The sequence below is a fragment of the Oratosquilla oratoria genome, chromosome 4, assembly GCF_046742065.1.
Source record: "Oratosquilla oratoria isolate Oo_2021 chromosome 4, ASM4674206v1, whole genome shotgun sequence".
NCBI lineage: Eukaryota > Metazoa > Arthropoda > Malacostraca > Stomatopoda > Squillidae > Oratosquilla > Oratosquilla oratoria.
Genome location: NC_134780.1, coordinates 44,908,416 through 44,929,560, shown reverse-complemented (window position 1 = coordinate 44,929,560; position 21,145 = coordinate 44,908,416). Strand labels below are relative to the sequence as shown.

General features: G+C 40.9%; 2 protein-coding genes across 5 annotated transcripts in view; one reads left to right on the top strand and one right to left on the bottom strand.

Moving 5' to 3' along the window:
• The window catches only part of LOC143024841 (nucleolar transcription factor 1-A-like), a 38,224-nt gene extending 31,588 nt beyond the window's left edge, over positions 1-6,636 (top strand). For 3 of the 4 annotated variants that reach the window (XM_076184121.1, XM_076184119.1, XM_076184122.1), the window contains one exon: positions 2,638-6,636. In XM_076184121.1, coding sequence (XP_076040236.1) covers positions 2,638-2,694 — 57 coding nt within the window. In that variant the 3' untranslated portion in view covers positions 2,695-6,636. The remainder of the gene's footprint in view (positions 1-2,637) is intronic. The other variant, XR_012966310.1, reaches the window with a different exon arrangement.
• A 10,385-nt stretch (positions 6,637-17,021) lies between these two features.
• LOC143024328 (uncharacterized) lies at positions 17,022-20,084 on the bottom strand. Its single transcript, XM_076183122.1, has 2 exons — positions 19,751-20,084; positions 17,022-18,228 (listed from the first exon to the last, which is right to left on the bottom strand). Exons 1-2 carry the CDS (start codon positions 19,938-19,940, stop codon positions 18,011-18,013), a joined length of 408 nt encoding a protein of 135 aa, XP_076039237.1. The 5' UTR covers positions 19,941-20,084; the 3' UTR covers positions 17,022-18,010.
• Between the last annotated feature and the right edge of the window lie 1,061 nt (positions 20,085-21,145).

Here is a 21,145-nt window from a genome sequence, read left to right as displayed (position 1 = left end):
AGGAAGAATTGTGTTTGAACATTATAGAGTGGATGAATTGCTGCTGCTGGTTCATGTGGGTAATGCTGTGGCTTTACTCAAACACCACCAACCACCCACCCCTGAGAGTTGGAGTAACAGCTCACAGTGCAGCAATAAATTATTTCAGCCCTGGATGGGATTTGAACTTGGACCACTAGAGTAAGAGATGCAAATGCTACCACTGTGCTATTGAGCCAGCTAGATTGAAGGTTTGTTGAAGGGTGTAGGCAGTGGTTAAAAATGCTGGTGGAATTTGTTGCTGCAGTTTGGGAAGGAGGGAGGTGGGCAGAATCAGATGTGGAATTCAAGGTAGAATGGAGTTCATAGTGGTGTGTCTTGCTAATTGTTGATCGGTGAGTCTTAGATATCCTCAGCCACTGGGCCCCTTTCATATCTTGAGACAGAGGGTGCTTGATCCCTGACCAGTCAGCATTGATTGGTTAAAAGCTCTCGGCCAATTAGGTGTTAGGTTACAAACTTGGAATATTAGTTAGCTATTGGTTGGACTGTGACTTTGTTCCGAGAAGGTTGGCTGGATTTACTTAACTGTCTGCCTTAGAGACATCCCATCTAATGGAGGTGCGAGGATAATTGACTTCTGGGACATTGATAAGACAGCAGGCAACATGGGACAACACTGCAGATGGGTTATGCAGTCGAGCACAGTTGTGGTGAGAGGACAGTTTACTGAAAGCAACTGTTTTAGATTGGGGAGGTTCTAATAGCTAATTGTAAAACAGTAACTTCTACAGTCATTTCAGTCACATGCATTCATTGAAATGACTATTTCAGTTAGAAGGTTTTTGTTGTGAAATGATTATCTTGCTTGGTTATGAGAGAAATTAATTGTACTATTGCGCCACCAACATTAAAAGAAAATGGAAAATTGAGACCAGTACCCCTCTTATCTCTCCTCTCTTTCTATCCCTCCCTTCTCCTCACCTTTCACTCCTCACCTTCTCACTCCTCTCATTATCTCCTATCTTTTCCTGTCACTACCTCTCTCCTCTCTCCTCCTGTCTCCTTTCCCATTCTGTCTCTTCCCACCTCTCCTCTCCCCTCCTCTCTCCTTTCCCCTCCTCTCTCCTTCCCCCTCCTCTCTCCTTCCCCCTCCTCTCTCCTTCCCCCTCCTCTCTCCTTCCCCCTTCTCTCTCCATTCTCCTCTCCCCTCCTCTGATCTCTCTTCTCCCCTCATCTGACCTCTCTCTTCTCCCCTCATCTGACCTCTCTCTTCTTCCCTCCTCTGACCTCTCTCTTCTCCCCTCATCTGACCTCTCTTCTTCCCTCCTCTGACCTCTCTCTTCTCCCCACCTCTCTCTCCTCCTTTATCCTCCCTGCTTCATCCCCCCACTCCTCATCTCTCCTCACCCACTCCTCCCCTCTCCTCACCCACTCCTCCCCTCTCCTCACCCACTCCTCCCCTCTCCTCACCCACTCCTCCCCTACCCCCCTCCTCTTCCTTCCTCCTCTTTTCCCCTCAATTCTCATTACTTCTCCTTTCTCCTCCCTTACCCTTACCTCTCCTCTTCTCTCCTCTTCCCTCATCTCCTGTCTTCCTCTCTCTTCTTCCTCTCCACCCTTCCCCTCTCTATTGGAGAGCCATCTTATGTTGGGTTGCATATTTCCAGTCATTGAAACCCAAAGCAATGTTTGATAATACAGTCAAACCTCAGTTTTTGAACATAATTTGTTCAAAAAATCTGTTCTAAAACTGAATTCTTCAAAAACCGAATCATATTTTCCCATTACAAATAATGTAAGAGATTAATTTGTTTCCAAGCACCAGATGAATGCTTATTTACCTAATGCTTTCTCACAAATAAATGCCCTTAGAGATGCTATCACCTGCTAACTGCAACAACTTTTCCACTTCCTCAAGTATTTGCGGTCATTGTTTACTAATTATGGTCACTCTTTTTGCAACATCAGCCAACTTTATCACTTCTTTATTCTTGAGAATAGTGCAAATTGTAGACTTTGCCATACCGTACTGCACAGCAAGATCAGATACACGAACACCATTTTCATGTTTTGTGATAATTTCTTTCTTCTTCGATTGTTTTTCTCACAACTTTTCTTTTTCCTTAACCAGTATCACTTTTTGCTTTCTTTGTTTGGAGCCATGACTGAGGGCTAGTGTAGAAAAAATAAATGCTGATGATGACCCGTCATCCAGGAGGTGCTAAGATGAGAGGGAGGGTGGAGAGGTGTGGAGTGTATTCAGGGATGGAATGGGTGGGAGTGATTTTATGCCTTTTCCTTTTTTGGCTACCTCCCTTGTAAGGGGGAAAAAGCCTTGGTATATGTATGTATTCAGCTCAGTGGTCAACAGAGAACTGTTTAAGTTTCATCAGCGGCCACATTTCAGCGTCGTTCGAGAACCGAAATTTTGTTCGAAAACGAGTATTTCCAGCTCAATTTTTTTTGTTTGAAAACCAATTTGTTCGAGTTCAGAGACATTCGAGAACCAAGGTTTGACTGTAACTATATCTTCAAGTGATTGAGGAAACTGGTTCTATCTTCTGTTTTAATAACTTTGGTAGCTCCCATCATGGAAAAGATGTTGTAGAAAAGAAAGATATGTATGTATTTGACTTGTTTTTCTTTTGGTTTCAGAACAAGGTGCAACAGTCACAGGAAGACTCTGATTCTGATTCTTCAGACTCCGATTAAAATAGAAGAAGCCCGAAGATGCTTTTCAAATTGTCATGTAAATTCTTGGTTGAAAAGGTAGAATATAATCATGTGCATTACTTTTATTTCTGGTACTGGAATTAAAAATCTTACTTGAAATTGCAAGAGGTTCTAAGTAAAAGTTTATTTTCATTTTACCATCTGCTAGCAGGGACATTAGTTGATGATAGTCTATCTAGACAATAAGTTGTGTAGAACAATTCTAGTTTCATATATTAAGTTGCAACATGTGCCTGTTCCTGGGTATTTAAAACCTGTTACATCATTCCACATTTTGTTTTTGGTTTCCGTGTGATGCTTTTTGGGACCAGTGAGAAGTATCTGCAAGTGGTTGTCTTACAAAACTGCCATTAGAGAGAACATTCTCCCCACTGCCATCTTCCAATCCCATCAAGACCCTCTCATCCATCTGGAAGTGTCGTCCCAAGGGGATGACACTAAGTCTTGAGACAAAGCCCAAGATCTCTATCAGCTTCAACTGTATTTCCTTCAGCTTCACATAAGGAGTGCTGACCATTGGTGACTGTACCCCTTCTCCTACTTCTGTGAGCTGGTGCCATACCAGCATCCCACACTAATACAACACGTACAACAATCCAATGTTTCTTTCCAAAGAGGTCTTGGGGCCTGAGGATCATTGCCAGTCACTGTGGGGTTGTTTCCAGTCAATAAAATGCAAGTCAATTATTTTATTTTGATGCCAGTTAAAAGGGACCAATGATGGGTACCTGCTTATGGTGGTCCTACAAGATGGACAGTGGAGATGTCCATTTCTGAAATTCATCTACCCCTCACCTCCATCAAAAGGTAGGGGTCAAGGTGTATCTGGACTGGGCCCAAGATCTTTCTGTATCAACGTTGTCCCTATTTCTTGCACCTTTTTGAACTTGGGGAGTTGACAACTGGCAACGGCTCCCTTCCTACGGCTTTCAGACAGTAACATAGAAACAGTTCCACATCAATGCAACAGACAAGTCAAAAGTTTCTTCCTGAAGAGATCTGTGGTAAGGCCCAAGGAATATTGCCAGCCACAGTGAGATAGTGGGTTTTCTACACTGAAACTCTAGGCAACAGTTATTGAACCATGCACTCCTGTTGAAATGTATTTTCAAACTTGTTTTTTACCAGATGCCTATTACATGATTCTGTAGGAAAGAATGTTGGTACAACTGTAAAAGTCCATTAATCTAAACTTGGATAATTTGAAAACAAAGTGGTCAGAGTGGCACCTGCCAGCAGGGAAGGGAAACTGGAGAGCATTGTACTAACGCTTTTCCAATCGGGTCTACAGTTTTCTTTACCTTTGTGCAGTGTAAGTATTGACTGACCATCATTCATCATATTCTCAGATTGTATAGTGCCTTCAACAAATGATGGAGGGAAGAAGAAAGAGAAAAGAAATCATGTAACACAATTTATGACAAGGTAAAAGTGATAGAACAAGTGAAAAAATGTAAAGATAGAAGGATAATGGAGGATTAATTGGTGCCTGAACAGTTTCAAATGTTGTGATGACAAAATCAGAGTTATGGAAAATGCATGGCAGAAGGACAATTGATGACAGGAGGAAGTGTAAGAAATGCAATGAAGAAGCCTAAAATAGAGTAACTGGTCTCTGGAGATCACCTTTGGTGTGCTTTTGATGCAAGGTATACCATACTCAGGCTGCCTGCTTTACTTTTTTGTACTTTTATTAACTACTTCCATCTCCGATCCCATCTCCTCTCCTCTCTTCCCCTCCCATCCCCTCTCCTTTCCTCAGTTACTGTAGTATCATAATTGTAACATTGAGGACTACCCAAGAACTACAGTTTTGCATTGGATTGGATTGAAATTTTGACATGGTTTACTTGTATCCATGTACGTTCATCTATTTCTTCCAGTCATGTGGTTTGCTTGTGAGACTGAACCAGTAATTTCTTTCCAAAATTATAATACCAATGTGGTATGCTGCTGGGATTACTCGTACCCAACTTGCATATTTATGTGACTACAGTACAGGTTTGTATTGAACACTATAAGTTGTAAATATACAGTATAGATTTTGCAAATAGAATATGTAACTTGCAAGATGAAAGTTGTTAATGGCAGCCATTATTTGCAGTGTCTGAAGCTATACATAAATATATTGGAATTTGGTTTAATTGAATTTAGATTTTGGGGGACTGTGGGCATAGTAGATGTGGCAAGACTGATATTTATGTATAGTTTTATATAGTTAATCAGTCTTGAAGCTTCACTGCAGAACTGTCGGCTGCTACCTGAGATTTTAAAACCAATGTATTTTTGCCAGGGTGACTTACTCTGGACTTGGTAAGGTAGTTAATTTAGTATAAAGTCCATGGGAAATGTAAAGGCATTGTTGGAATGGCTTTGGTTGTGAATATAGTCCATAATCAATGTAATCAGTGTGGGTGAGGTGCTGGCATTGATATGTAACATTGATCTATAGCACCTCTGATATCTGCCTTTGCAAAGTAGGGTTGGATAGCCCTGTACTACCTCTAGGGTTAAAACCAGGATCTCCATGCCTAAGACAGGCTTCCATCAGAGATTCCTTTTCTCTTTCTTGGGATAAAACCAGGGCCCTCCATGTTCTGAACAAAAAGTTTAACCACAATGCTATGCTGGTTCCCATAGTTTTATTTATAAAGAATGAACTTACAGCCCCTGGAAATTTGTTCAGAAACAAGTTTTGCACATGGTTATTAACACTTTCCACTTTTTTTTGCTATGGCTTTAATTTTGTTCATCACAAAACTTTATATGGAAATAAAGCTTAATTACACTGGTCAACATTTAACCCTTTATCCACAAAGGGCTAAAATGGAAGGGGTAGCAGGGTGGATATAGGATGGGGGAGGCGTTTGTGTGTGTGTGTGTGTGTGTCTGGGCTAGGTCACCCCCTGATAGTAAGGGGGAAATGGCTTTTTGACACGTATACACATGTATATACATGAGAGGTATAGAAGTCCGTGATAAGAGAAACACAAGAGGATGTGGAAGGAAGCTCAAACAGGACAGTTATAGAAGAGACCTGAAAAAGAACAGATTTCCCCACAGAGTGGTGGATGTATGGAACATTCTAGACAAAACAATAGTGTGCAAAAATAATGCACAAATTTAAGAGCAAATTAGACATGGTAAGATACAGACAGGACACCATGAGCATAGCTCCCCTTCCTGTAAGATACAACTAGGTAAACACATACACACACACTCGTGGCACTGTGGTTAGTGCTCGCCTGCCACTACAGCAGTCCGGGTTTGACTCCTGCCCAGGGCTGAAATAATTTCAGTATCACTTCGCTGCAGGGTGTTACTCTAACTCTTGTGGACGGAGTGTTTGGGGTGTGTGCGCGTGTGAGGTCACAGTATTAACCAAAGGTCGGTCATATGAGCTCTGATCTCTCATCCAGGAGGTTAATAACTGTCGATCACGAGTCCAACACGTGATCCAAGACCATGGTGAATCACATGAACACATACCACATGTACACACACATGAACACGCACATGTCCACACACATGAACACACACCACATGTCCACACACCACTTGTCCACACACCACATCCAAACACTCACGTACACACACACATACACACACACACATGACATACGAACAAAGACTGTCCAAATTAGAATTACCAACTCTGGAGAATGGAAAAACAAGAGGACACAAAAAGAAACTAAAAAAAGATAATTACAGAAGAGATATAAAAAAAAAAAACAAAAATAATAGCTTCCCACACAGAGTGATAGACACTTGGAACAAATTAGACAAAGAAACAGTGTGCAAACACTATTCAAGATTTTAAGAAAAAACTTAATGCTGAGAGATACAAAGACGGGTCACCACGAGCATAGCTCCCTTCCCGTATAATACAACTAGGTAAATACACACACACACACACACACACCCAAAAGAATCTTTCCCCCTTGTAAGGTGGATCTTACAATAGTTTTCATGCTGAATTCAAATGTTGAAAAAGGAAATTATTAAACATGTTTTTTAAGAGATAGCAATTAAGTTTTATGAGTTTATATTACCTTTTTATTAACAAGGCCTGTATTACACTTAAAAACTTACCTCAAAAATGTAGTGATACAATTCTCAACCATGTATGGCCTCAGGAACATGACAGCAAAAACTAACTTTAGTTTCTTTGGGAAAAGATTTCAGCACTGTAATCTAGAACCGAATAGTTTGGCTTGCTTATGAGACAAATTTAAATCTCAGATGAGATAATTTAAGATTTTCATGTGGTATTTGAAAAATGGTTTACTTTGCTATGGATTCCTATCGTTTTACTTAATTCGTTGTCATGTTTCTTATAGGCTCTTGCACAGGTACCTGACTATGAGGCATAGCAGATTATAAATTAGGATATTTAACTGTATGCTTGAATTTTGATGTTACATTTATATTTGTCAAACAGTAGCACCAATCTGAGGTGTGGTCATTGAGATCTACCCAAAGTATAGGAATAGCAAAAGGCATATGGCCTTTGCACATTTGAGACCAACACATGTGACAACAAATATAGGGTAGCCCCATGTTATCTGGTCCACCCACATAAAAGTAATGCTCGTATGATTTTTCTAACAAGGAGAATGTCATTGTCAGTTCACCATAGGTATTACAGATGTCATTTTGACTGCACAATTTACTGCTTTATAATTTTGGATAACATAACACTTGAATACACAGGACCACAATATGTCAACAGAATGTAAAAGACATTTTACATGTTCTAACCTGCAGCTGAAAACTGCTTCATAGGAGTATGCATGTCCAGTCATGATTCTTGCAGGCCACTTAGATTTGTTTATCTAGGTTTATGCTTTTGAAAAGAAGCTATTTCACTTCACAATGAAAATTTTTGTTTTGGTTAAATTTTTTGTTTTAAGTGCTCTATAAAGCACTGGTAGCCTATATATAGATTATATATAGTGATATGTAAATCCTGGACAAAGATCTGGGTGATGGAGAAATTTTGAAAACCTTTGGATTCAGCATGCAAAAATAAATGATGTACTGTATTATTTATCATGAGGCAAAATATTTGTTGACCAGTGTCATTAAGGTTATTCCAAGTGAATTAAAGGTAAAGAAAGATATATTTAGGTTTAAGAAGGAAGTTTTGTACACTGATGCTCGGTGGCCTTTATCCCAAATATATTGTACTTGCTGTACTTGTTGTGTAACTGTTGGTTATGTTTGTTACCTACACGTGTATAATCCTGCAACACGAAACAGGTGAATACTGTCCATACAGGAATTCCAAATTATATATTCACTCACTGTTGCCTTTGGGTCCTTCACTGAAAGCCTACAGCCCTATGGTATTCTTGAGTGTGAGGCTCTTTCTATGTCACAGGGAAGTAGGAGAGCAGTTACCTGTTGTCTGCTTACCTTGTGTGAAAAAACTATGAAAAAATAGTGAGTTTTGTGTGAACAGGTCTTAATAGTGTCCTCTAAAGGTAACACCTAAGTGAAGGTAAGGGTGTTGATGGGCTTTGGAAATGACTAATAGGGGGATGGTCCTGTTCAGTGTCTATCCTGAAGGATATTGTGAGATGTGGCTCTATAAATACAATGTGTGATGTATAGGATTTTTGTCAAGAGTACAAAACTATGAAATGTAAAAGAATTGAGCAGATGCTTTCTTATCCTTTGCGCTGTACCTGTGAATTTGTACAGAGAAAAATTATTGATTTGGTTTAACATCACAGAACTCCCCCTCTCAGAGATGGCTAGGACTGTGCTTTGAAATGAACTTTTTGAAGTATGAGAATCTAATGTAGTATGCACTTGCCATGAACTTGCATGCCATTATACAGCCTTCTCTATTCCTTGACCCTTGCACAAGTAGTGATGCTCTACGCTGATCAGTCAGGGATCATTCCCACAAAGGAAAATATAAACTTTATTTATGAAATAATGTTCCATTATATGAAGTGCACAAAGTGCAAAGGGACCAAAAATAAGTTTTGAGGAAATTGATTTTTAAAGTTTCAAGTTTCTGCTGTAGGAATGTATTAACACCACAAATTTCTATTAGAATGCTTACTAGGAATTCCTGAACATATATTTCATCAGTCCCAGTGTTTCTATCCATAGGGATATTGCATTATAAAATATGGGGTTGAAACTGGAAAGGAAGGATGTGGATGTTCCCTCACCCATGTGAAGATCCTCGACATGGTTTAGGTCGTGCTGACTTTGGTCAAATGCCCACAGTTGGGCCTGAGCAAATTTACTAAAATCTTTATTACTGAAGACTATCTTTCTTAGGCTCTCATCCAAATGACATAAGATTAGATACTCTCTCAAAGGGAACTTGGAATTGGTGAATGGCCTTGACAAACTACTGATGAAAAATTTATCCCTTTTCATCTAACAACTAACACCTTTTCTCTCTTGTCTCCTCTGTTCCCCTATCTCCCTCTGTGTCCCTCATCGCCCTCTCTCTGTTCCTCTATCTCTTTGTCCTCCAATCTCTGCCACCCTATCTCTCGGCCCCCTATCTCACCTTATCTCTCTCTCCCTGCCCACCTATCTATCTCTATCCCCCTATCTCTCCCTTATTTCTGCCCCCATCTGTCTGTTCCACTATCTGCCTCCCCCTCTCTCTCTCCCCTCCTCTCATGCTCTTCCACCCCGTCCCCCTTCTCTCTCTCTCCCTCCTTCACATTTAATGGGGTGCATGCCATATACCCTAGTTTGTGCAGAAGTGGAGCATATGCGGAAGTAGCATTAGTTATTTTTGTAACTATTCTGAGGGGGGGGGTGCATGGCGTACACACCATCCGGCGCCAAAGGGGCTCTCCTTCCCGCGGCCGGGAAACTAAGCGCGAAGCAATACCACCTTTTCGGACCTTGCGAAACAAAGCCCCAAAACTTCTTTCCCATTTTTTCTCTCACACCCCTTGTACTTGCTCACCCCCTACGACTTGCACTGTCCCTAATACTGATACCCAACCCTCAAGCTGTTCTTTCTCAACCCTATGACAACTATCACCCCCGAAGACAAGGGATGGTGGAGGCAGGGGACAGTGATCCAAGCGAGTCCTTTGTCACGAACCTCGTACACGACGACGGGGGAATCGGCCTCTTGCCATTGGGACCGAGGTGGCAGCACTATTTGGTAATCGTCCATGTGACTGATCAGCCCTCATTAGGAGCCACTCTGCTCACCCTCACAATGAGGGGCTAGAAAAGGTGCCCTAAACGTAGCCCACCTCAAATCGCTACGACTGGGGAGCGCCCTCCCCCCCCCTGTAGGGTCATCTTTAATTGTGGGCAAGACCAAGAACATGCTGTGGTTATTCTCTCAAGGAGAGCATATTATACCAATAACTGAAAACAATGAACGATGTCAGTCGTTTTGTCACACTGGATGGCAAAAACCGGAGAATCAAATGTCTAATCTAACCCAACCTAATCTTTATTCCACTGTTAATATTCAGCGTACTGGGGTGACAATTCTTCAGGTGGGATCTCGTGGGGTGACGATTCTTCGTGTGGGTGTTCTGGGGTGACAGTTCTTCATGTGACCCGAGAATAACATATATAGATAGAGAAATCCCGGTGTTACCCCAGGGTTCACGTCCCTCTTGGAAATTGATGACGTCCCCATAGGAAGGCGCCCCTCCCTCCATATGGTCATCCGGGCACATCGGTCAAGATAACCAAATATATAATTTTACATCACCTTACCAGTCATGTTGATACATATGAAATATAAAAAAGAACGTTGAAATAATATACAGAAAAAAATTGGAACATAGTGTGCCTAAACACGGAGTATAAGAGCATGACCACCTCCCCGTCTTCAGACTCCTCACTTCTGTGGCCCTGTGGGACACTCAAGGTATGCACCGTCTGGGTTTAGAACTTGCCCTCTGAATAAACCACAGTTAGACAGTCAAGGACAACTCGCCCCTTTCTCGACACCTGAAAAGAGAAAAATACGAGTCATTGTTTTTAACAAAGTAGGTAAGTGTTGTTCAAACGTGTTTTCAAATAGCGTACCTAACGGTTCCCCATAATGTATACAAACCGGTAGCTAAGCTCCGCTAAGTCCACCATAAGGGGGTCCATACATAAACTTGTACTTTCCATAGAGCTTCCTGGCACTAAATCACTGATTTATTACTTCTAAAAAGCCTAAATTGAAAAACATGCAATGCCTGTGTAGCTCGTACACAGGGTCCTGCTTCGTCAATTCCCGTATATATCGCTTGGAGGGAAGAGGGGTAAGAATATTACATTATTCAAATGCATAGGATAACAGTTGTATACAAGAAAGACTTCATCCAGGGGGGTTTACAGTAGGAAACGAGCAAAGTTCACATTTAATCCTATAATGTCCTTTGCGTGGCAAGATGGTAGCAGACTGGACTCCCATTCCCGATGATTTCTCTGAGCAAGCCCCCTTGCTTCCTTTCCCGAACATGTCTCGGCAAGAATGGTCAACTTGCTCCAGTCAAGAGTTCTGCGGGCGTCCCTTCGTCTCCTCCAATGTTGGTTGTCTCTAGTGGAAAGAACCCGTGAGGGTAAAAATATTAGGGAAGCTTGTCACATAGCCAGAGGTGACGTTTACGAATGGTGCTGGTCACGGTGAACGGACAAAAACTCAATCGGAAGGTTAGGTTATGCTATGCCCCCCCCCCATTTTTCCATTGTGGTTTTGTCTGCAATGCAGATTGGGGTTTTGTCAGTTGGGGTTTCGTCATGTGTTCGCTGGCCACAGGTCTTGTCTGAGTCTCGCATAGCTGTTGCTAGTTTGATACGAAGTCTATCCAGCGATACCTCATAATTCTCCGAAGGTATTTGGTACTAGAAACATCAAGGCTGCTCTTCAATTTAATATTCAGTGTCCATGTCCCATAGCCTTACAGGAAGAACGGGAGCACGAGCGACTAGAGGATTCGAATATTTATCCGCTTGCATATCGAAAACTCCATATACACAAGTTGAATGAATCCATAATACCAATAGCCATGTCACTCCTCTGAAGGACTTTCTGGGAGTGACCCATCCCTGTAATACGTTACAGCAGTGTTTCTCAACCTTTCAAGCTTTGTGGATACCTAACGTTGACTTACATATTCAAGTGACCCCTTGATACGGGATTAGATAGGATATAGTCATTTTACATTTACATGCAAGAATTGTTGAGAAAAGGTTTTCTTTTTACAGGAATTGGTGTTTATTATCAGGGAAATATTAGAAAATGACATCTCTATTAGGACACGTTGTGTAATCATGAATTATAAAAATACTGAGCCGTGACAGAATTAACTGACTTGTTGAATTCTCCGTCCTGCGGACGGTAGGTTTCAACGGCTCCCGAGAAATTCGCGAGCCCCTGGTTGATAAACATTGTACCAAGATCTAAGAATATAAGGTCTAACCACTTCCGACCGAATTTCGAGGGAGTTGGCGCAGCGAGCCCGTGAACGTCACCTGGCTGTTCAAAGTGGGGTTAGCGGGTCCTATAGCTGTCAGTTGAAGTTGGTCCGTCGTACGAAAATGACGTCGCCTTCGCTCGCACCGCTCCACTCAATTAGTTATATTCTGACAAATATTATATAAAATATATATATAAATATATATAAAATATTATAGTTCCTGTCTATATATATGAATATATAATATATATGATATATAATATATATATATATAAAATATTATAGTTCCTGTCTTCCTTGGCGTTTCACAGTTTTCTTCAGTGTATCACAAAGAGAAAATGGACGCATCCAAACTACGTCAGAAGCTGCGCAGAACTGATACAGCGGTTAGACCTGTTTACTTAGACCTTGCATTGTACTACACTAGCAAGTTTGTAAAGCGTTCCAAGACTTTCTTGTCCTTATCATATAGTAAGCTCCCAAACACCTTGTCTCGAGGACTGTAACCAGGATCTCCAATTACTCCACAAGAAGTATATCATTGGTAAAGACAAAGTCGATGACATTGATGTTGCCACTGGATCTCTGCAATGACAGTGATCGACAATTCTATTCAATACCCAGCCCATGTAAGTGTAAATATCGGAGCTAGGACAAGCTCCTTACTCTTGAATTAACAGCTACACTCGTGGGATAGCGTCTCTTTGTCTCCATGTCAAATCTTTACATTATATGTCTTATGATTTGAATATTTCCTCCGCGCAAAACGCGTCATTCCAAAATTGTATACAACATGTAATTTTAACAACGATGAGAGGACAAAGGGATTTATTAGATGAAGTCGGACTAGAAGGGACGTGCTCCTGTTGGAACAAGTATCAAGCAGAGTCCCGCGAGGATCTGTATTAGCGCTTAGCACGTTCATCGTGTACACAAAAACTACCAGTTCGATAAGTTCCCTAACATGTTTGCTGCCAACGGCGGTAAAGCTACTGGAAATAGAATACATTAACTTTTGCATTGTCTAAATAAGCTTTATAGATGGAGTGAAGATAATAAATGGAATTCAGTAAATTAAATGTAACTTAATTGAAATGAAAATAAGTTACTACAAAACAAACACCCTATTTTACCCAAGAACCCTTTAGGAAAGGGGGGAAATGCTGAACACGAACAATAAGTTTAATGCTAGAATCTGATGACAAAACCACAATAGGAAAATGGGGGTAGGGACATGAGCTAACCTATCGATTGGGGTTTTGTCAGTTGGGGTATTGTCCGTTCACCAACTCAGCATCTTGGACCGAGCTTTAGTGCGTATCACTGCCCTAGGCAATCCATGCGAAGAAACATTAGAGATGTATGGTCTGTCATACGAAAAGAAGCTGGAAATCCAGATGCTGACAACCTGGAAAGAAGGGAAAGAAGAGTTTTGATCACCTTGCACAAATATACAAATGGACAAAATCCATATACAGTGATAGCCTCATCCACTAAGACATTTGTAGGTGCTCTCAGATAGCACGAGGACATTGGAAAAAATAAAAATGCAAACAAGTTTAGCTTTTTACTGAGCGCATTCGAAAGTTGCAGTGTATTTCAATGGGGGTACCAGATGTTCAGAGCGTAAGTACATTAAACAATTATATGAAAATCCTTCAAAGCATGGGATGTCATAATTATGTGCTGCAGGTAAGCACACACATACACGCACACATGCACACACTCACCCTTGATCCTAGTCAAGCCAGACTGCAGTAGACGCTCGCCTTCGTGGCTTCGTCAACGAGACGGCGAAAAGTTGCCAGGTAGCGATGGGTGGTGTGAGGTGAGGAAGCGAGTGGACGAGCAAGCTAGCGGGTTTATCAGCAGATTGCTTTGCGTCGCCTCCTTGCCACACGACAATACCTTGATGTAAAGAATTTCGTGTTATTTCAGCATTGTTTCCTGTCACAAACACTACATGCGTATCCAACGTGCAAGTGAACGGCAGATACATGAGGGACTAAACACGAGGACTTGTGTTGATGCGAGATCGGCATTAGTCAGGACGTCTGGGGGGCAATTGGAATTCAGAAACGGCAGCTGACTGGTCCGTGGATGACGGCCGCACAACGGGACACGGCACGACAAGCTGGCAGCTGTCTCCGGGCAGCAGCTGGTTGAACTGTTGCTGCCATCGACGAATGGCAGCTTCAGTATCATATGGTTGTGGTGCGTACCTCTGGGCAAGGGTGGGTGGCTAACAAACAACACGGAAGCGTGGTGACTTCCCGATTAGCCAAATTAGGTTTTGCTAATTTTTTCGTCAGATTCCCTTGCGTTACTCATTTCATTGAGACAGGTAACGTTACGTTACGTTAGGGGTCTTGGAGGGATTTATTAAATCCAATTTAGCGTAGTGTAATTTGACTAATATGCAATTTGGCGAAATGGGAATGATTCATGATATGGGTATCTTAGATAACTGCATGTGTGTTGGATGTGTACGGTGGGCTGTGGAAATCGAAAATAAACAAAATAATAAATACAGTAAATAAACGAATAAATACAGTAAATAAATAAATAAACAAACAAATAAGTGAATAAATAAATGAATAGATAAAACCTTGAATATAGTAAATAAATGAATAGAATGAATTAATAAAATGAAACTGATTCCGGGTGGTACGTTGCCTTTCAGTCAGGCTGGCGCCAAGTCGGGCTATCTCGTTCGTTTCAGTGGCGTCGCGTCGCTTCGTTAGTGAAGGGTTGAAACCCATCTCGGTTAAACAACAACAACAACAACAACAACAACAACATCAACAACATCAACAACATCATCATCATCATCATCATCATCATCATCATCATCATCATCATCATCATCATCATCATCATCATCATCATCATCATCATCATCATCATCATCATCATCATCGTCATCGTCATCGTCATCGTCGTCGTCGTCGTCATGTCATCATGATAGTTATCATTATTACTGATATGATTACTAATACGATAAGTTTTAATAGTATCCCTCAGTCGTACGAACTGGAAAACCTTCCAGTCAGCATTATGTGTTCCAGGAACATTAAGAAACATTTCATAAGTCGACTCACTAACGTAATTCATAGGTCACTTGACGTCAGCGGTCCTCTTTTCTGTTCGAATGACTTTACCTGGTGGAATATTGTTACGGCTCGCCCTTAAGAGCCCCTCCTCTAAAAAAAAAACATTATAAAACAAAGGATAATAAATAGGTAAATGAAAAAATATAAATAAAACGAGACGGTTGGGTGTTGCGTCAACCGCAGGTCTTCTCAGACCTCACCTTTTCAAAACACTCATACTCTCCCCCAAGTCGACGGGTAGAGCACCCAGAGAGTTATTTGTAATCTACCACACCACATGTACACCTGTGGCCCTCATCTCACCAGCATAACTGATCCATCGATACAACACCGATGTGCAAAAGGGAATTCTTTCTCATGTCGGTAGCAAACACTCTTCTTGCCCAAGTGATACTCCTCTGGACACATCCCACATAGTTATTGAATGTCCTTACTACTCGTTGCCTTGCGACTGCCTCCCCGTTTTCTCATCTTCCTCCTCAAAAAACAATTTCATTGTATCTCATTTTAAGAGAGCTAACACCTTGATTTGTCTCCACTTTTTCCTTCAAGAGCCAATACTCTCTTTTAGTGTAGTCCCCTCATATTATACTCAACATTTAACTTAGAACATTACCTTTGTAGTTCAGCGACATTACGCTCCTATATATACACTTCACTAACTCTAACGTAATCACCTTCCTCCATAACTCCATTATAATCTTCGAACTTGGCACGATATTGTCCTCATGGATGCTTTGGTTAATTTTCGATGACGACATACAATATCCTCGGATGAATAAAATCTGTCATCTAAAATAAATGTACACGTCGTCAGTTGTTGTGACAAGGGTAGCGGGCCTCGTTATGCAACTTAGAGATTTATCTTTGTCGACGTGCAAATTTAGTTTTGGCACCTGAGATGATGATTTCATTGGATGTGTGTAGCTCTGACTGGCTGCTAGGGCCCTAAATAGCTGCAACTGTTACCAAGATAGTTGTGGCAACTCTGGCAGAAAACCGGAATCTCGGTTGAATTTTTGACTGCAAGGTGCTTGTGCTAAGAGGAAGCGTTCACCAGTACTTTATCAAAACATGTTCCTAAGGTGGAGCTTAAGCCAGGTCGGGCTTGGGAAAACGACACATACCAATAGCTATTGGAATTGAACTCGGGCCTTTCTGTCTCGTGCAAATTGAGATAGATTTTGTCGTTAGAAACTCGTTCTCGAAAGAGAATGAGATCATAGGCGACAGAATTGTGTTGGTGGATGCTGTTTAAGAGTGATTGGACAGGTAACGCAAACAACTAGAACAATCACAAACTATAACCACAACCACCACCACCGCAACAACAAAAACAACAGCAACCATAATCACCACTAATACAACTACAACCACAACCACTACCACAACAAGAGTGGTTGTAGTAGTAGTCTGTGGAAGACGGATCCAGACTGCTTTCACAACACAGTTCCACAAGGATGGAGGTCACTTGAAAAAAGTAGTAGTAGTAGTAGTAGCTTGGGTGTCTGTTTCATTCTTTGTCAGTTTCTCTTTTCATCCGACCTTGTTAAGGACCAAAAGATCTGTCGGAATGCCTTGCCTTTTCCTTTGCAATAGGGAGAAGAAAAGGAATGGAGCAATCCCTGGATGTCAACTCTCCTTGAATGAAAAAAAATATATATATATCGTCGGCGTTGACAGAGTGAGGTCTTAGGCAACTTATACACAGCACGGAGTATATATATATGTATAGGATGTTCTAGAATAATTGAAACCCATTCAGCTAGGCTTTATTTAATATCCAAACATGACATATTGATAATGATTACATTTATTTGAAGCTGAGATAATAACGATTAGATATTTCAAAGTGATAAGGCATAAAATTGGAAAAAAAAAAACAGGGTGCTAAGAATATGCTACAAATGTCTGCTACTGAGTCGGAGGCATTCTTGAACGTGTTGTGTAAAGTTATTGATAAGATGTACACAGTCCTCCTGACTGATGGTCTGAATGTTCACTATTATGGCTGCTTTCAACTCTGGGATGATAGTAGGGTTGTTCTTATAGATACTGTCTTTGAGGAAACCCCAGAGGAAGTCTGGGGGGTTGAGATCAGGGGAATGTGGCGGCCATTCAATGTCGGTTTTGCGGCTGATGATGTGTTCCCCAAATTGCTCCTTTAACCAGTCCATGGTAGTGTTGCAGTGTGACGAGGAACACCATCCTTCTGAAACCACTGTTCATCTTCAGCAACATCACAATCCTCCAGCTCGCCCCTAGAACAGTTTCATGGTTTTCACATAGCGCTCCTTTGTTACAGTTATATTTCCATTTTCATCTTCAAAGAAAAATGGTCCAATAATTCCATGCTTGGACATTGCAACCCATGCAGTGCTCTTCTTTGAATGCAGAGGTCGCTCAGCAATACGGTGAGGGTTGTGAGTGACCCAGAAAACCCAGATCTTGGAGTTAACATGGCTACACAGCAGAAAGTGGGCCTCATCTGAGAACCACACATTGTTCAGGAAGTTTTCCTTCTCCTCAATCTTTTGAGAGAACCACCCATACATGGCGACTCTCTTATCCTTATCAGCCTGGGTGAGCTGGTGTTTTATCTGGATCCTATAAGGATAGAGTTTCAGATTAGAGATCAAAATGCGTCTAATATGAAATCCCAAGCTGTTGACTCCTATGACGCACGGATTTGCTAGGGCCTCGGCTCACAGAAGCTTGAACAATCGCGACATTCTCAGGTGTGCGGATTGTAACACGAGCTCAAGTAGGTGATTTTCTAGCCTTCCTACGGTCCTCTACACTTCCATAAGTTTCAAAATTTCGAACCCACTTGGAAATTTTACTCTTGTTTGGGTAATAGTTGAAATTGAATAGACGTCTATGCTTGGCTTGAACAGTCTTGAATGATTTGGTCTTGTAGTATGTCTTTACACAGAAAACTTTTTGTTTTGTTGTCCAGGTCGTTGTTATCCAATCATCTGTAAAAAAGAATAATAGATAAATGAAAAATGAAAATAAAATAAAATTAGAGCTAGTTTCATTAGGAAACTTATGAGAAGCCAAAGAATGGCTTTAAAATATTCTGAAACACCCTGTATGTATCAGTGTATATGTATGTGGGATTGTGTTTACAGGTGTATGCGTGCATTCGTATCCCGCACTATCGTTCATTAACGGAGACAAAAATGGTTGACAACACTTGTTCGCAGATTTGTTCGTTAATTGGGGCGTTCATTATCCGAGGTTCAACTGTATACATACACACGCACACACACACACAAACACACACACACACACACACACACACACACACACACACACACACACACACACACACACACACACACACATATATATATATATATATATATATCTATATATATATATATATGAAGCTACCTCCCGTGAAAGGGGGAAGAAAGCTTTTGTTATATGTATGTATATATGTATTAGGAAGGTGGAAGAGTAAGACACAGGTCTAGGGCCGAGTTTATTCCTGACTGGTTTCGCTTAGAGCTTCTTCCATCTTCCTCAAACCTGTCACATTGTCTCAACATATATATACATATATATATATATATATACATATATATACACACACACACACACATATATATATATATATATGTATATATACAATCTCCATGACCGTCGCGCAGAGGATTCGAACCACTGCCAATAGACCCAAGAGAGTCCACAGCACCCGCCTTTGACCACTCGACCACAGACGATCTAGAAGTGTACGAACTCGTAATCTATCTGATTACCGAGATTGGGGAGGTTGCTAACTGCCACCCATATAAACCCCTTTTTACCATGGGTGGCAGTTAGCAACCTCCCCAATCTCGGTAATCAGATAGATTACGAGTTCGTACACTTTTAGATCGTCTGTGGTCGAGTGGTCAAAGGCGGGTGCTGTGGACTCTCTTGGGTCTATTGGCAGTGGTTCAAATCCTCTGCGCGACGGTCATGGAGATTGTATGATTGATGTCGCTGTCCACTAGCGAATTATTCACATATGTGTATATATATATATATATATATATATATATATATATATATATATATATATATAAACATACACTGAATGGTTCCCAGTGAACAGATTAACATCTTTTCAACCACAAATCACTTTTAATTCCTTGCCATCGCAGTTGAGACTGACGAGGAGCTCGAAGAAAGCATACATTGGAAATTGAAACGTGGTTGAGCCGATGACTCGAACTCAGCTCGGATATGACAAAGTGTCAGTGACTTAGCCCATTACGCTCTCTTGATATATATATCAACCAGTCAGCCATCCTGAGTCCCCTTTCTGAACAGAGTCCTCTTTCATAGCATTTCATGATTCACACAACCTCTGCCACGTCACTCCTGCAAACTTCTAGATTCCGTCTCTCCACCGTCTGTATGGTCTCCCTCTTCCGCGCTCCCCATCTCGCGACGTCCACTCAGTAACACATGTGTTCCATCGCTCATCCGTCGTTCGCGCTAACTTACCTGCCCAATTCCACTTCCTCTCTTTTACCGCCTCCACATTATTTTTCACTCTAGTCTGCTCTCTCACCCAACTTGCTCTCTTTCGGTCTCTCAGCGTTATTCCCATCGTTGATCTCTCCATTATCCTCTGTGTGGTCCTTAGCTTTGTCTCCGTCGCCTTCGTCAGTTTCCAAGTCTCACACCCGTTCATTATTGCTGGCAGAATGAATTGATTGTCAACTTTACGTTTCAGACATAAAGGTAGAGAGGCTTTCAGGATTTTATTATACTTACCAAACACTTTCCAAACAATTATAACACGCCTTTTTATTTCATTATCATAATCTTTGGTCACTTTCACCATCTGCCTAAACAATTGAGAGAAATTTGCTAGTGACAGCGACATTAATGTGATAATCTTTATGACAGTCGCATGTAGGATTCGAACCCACTGCTTTCGGCCAACCTTAAGATTACGGGTGGCCGAAGGCAGTGGGTTCGAATCCTACATGCGACTGTCATAAAAATTATATATATATATATATATATATATATATATACATACATATATATATATATATATATATATATATGCTAAACAGAAATGTAGTAGCACATTTATATATATATATATATATATATATATATATATATATATATGTATGTATGTATGTATAAACAAGGATATGGTAGAGGCAGTGACTGGCTCACTGAGGGTACGCGGGTGTGGCGTCTGTACAATCAGTGTGACTTTCGTAACTGCTGTTGGGAGAGGTTATGTAATCTACACGTAACTGCGACGCATGGTCGGGATCTTAGGTTAGGGGTAAGGGAGGGTGTTGGATGGAGTGTTGTGAAGGTCGTGTTTTTTTTTTTTTTTTTTTTTTTTTTTTTTTTTTTTTAAGCTTGGAGTAGGTATATGTCCCTTGATTACCTATGGGCTCAGTTGGAACATGGAATGCAGCGGAATGGAAAAGTGTTTTAAAAGAATATGCAGCCATATTGAATGAGTGCAAAAATTAGAATATGTCATAAAGAAAGTGTATGGTAAATGAAGGTAGATTTAGGTTTGGTATATAATTGAAGGAATCTGATGAGGACCGTGTTTTCGAATTTTCCAGACGTATTTGTTTTTGCCCCAATGATTCTAGGGGCGTTTTTGTGAGCGATCACAAGCGTTGGTCATTAATCAGCCTATTAAGTTTTGTGGGAAACTGTATTTGTTATGCACACTATGTTAAAATCGTGGACCCTCGAATTTGTGAGGAGGGGTACTTCCAACGTCTTAGCAATATCTTAAATACATGAACAGCCCGTGCGACTCATTGAGATGACGTTATGGATAATGGTTACACAATCCAAGTTTTTTTTTTATGCAGTTACATACATTTTTATGATATTATGCATATATCTTTA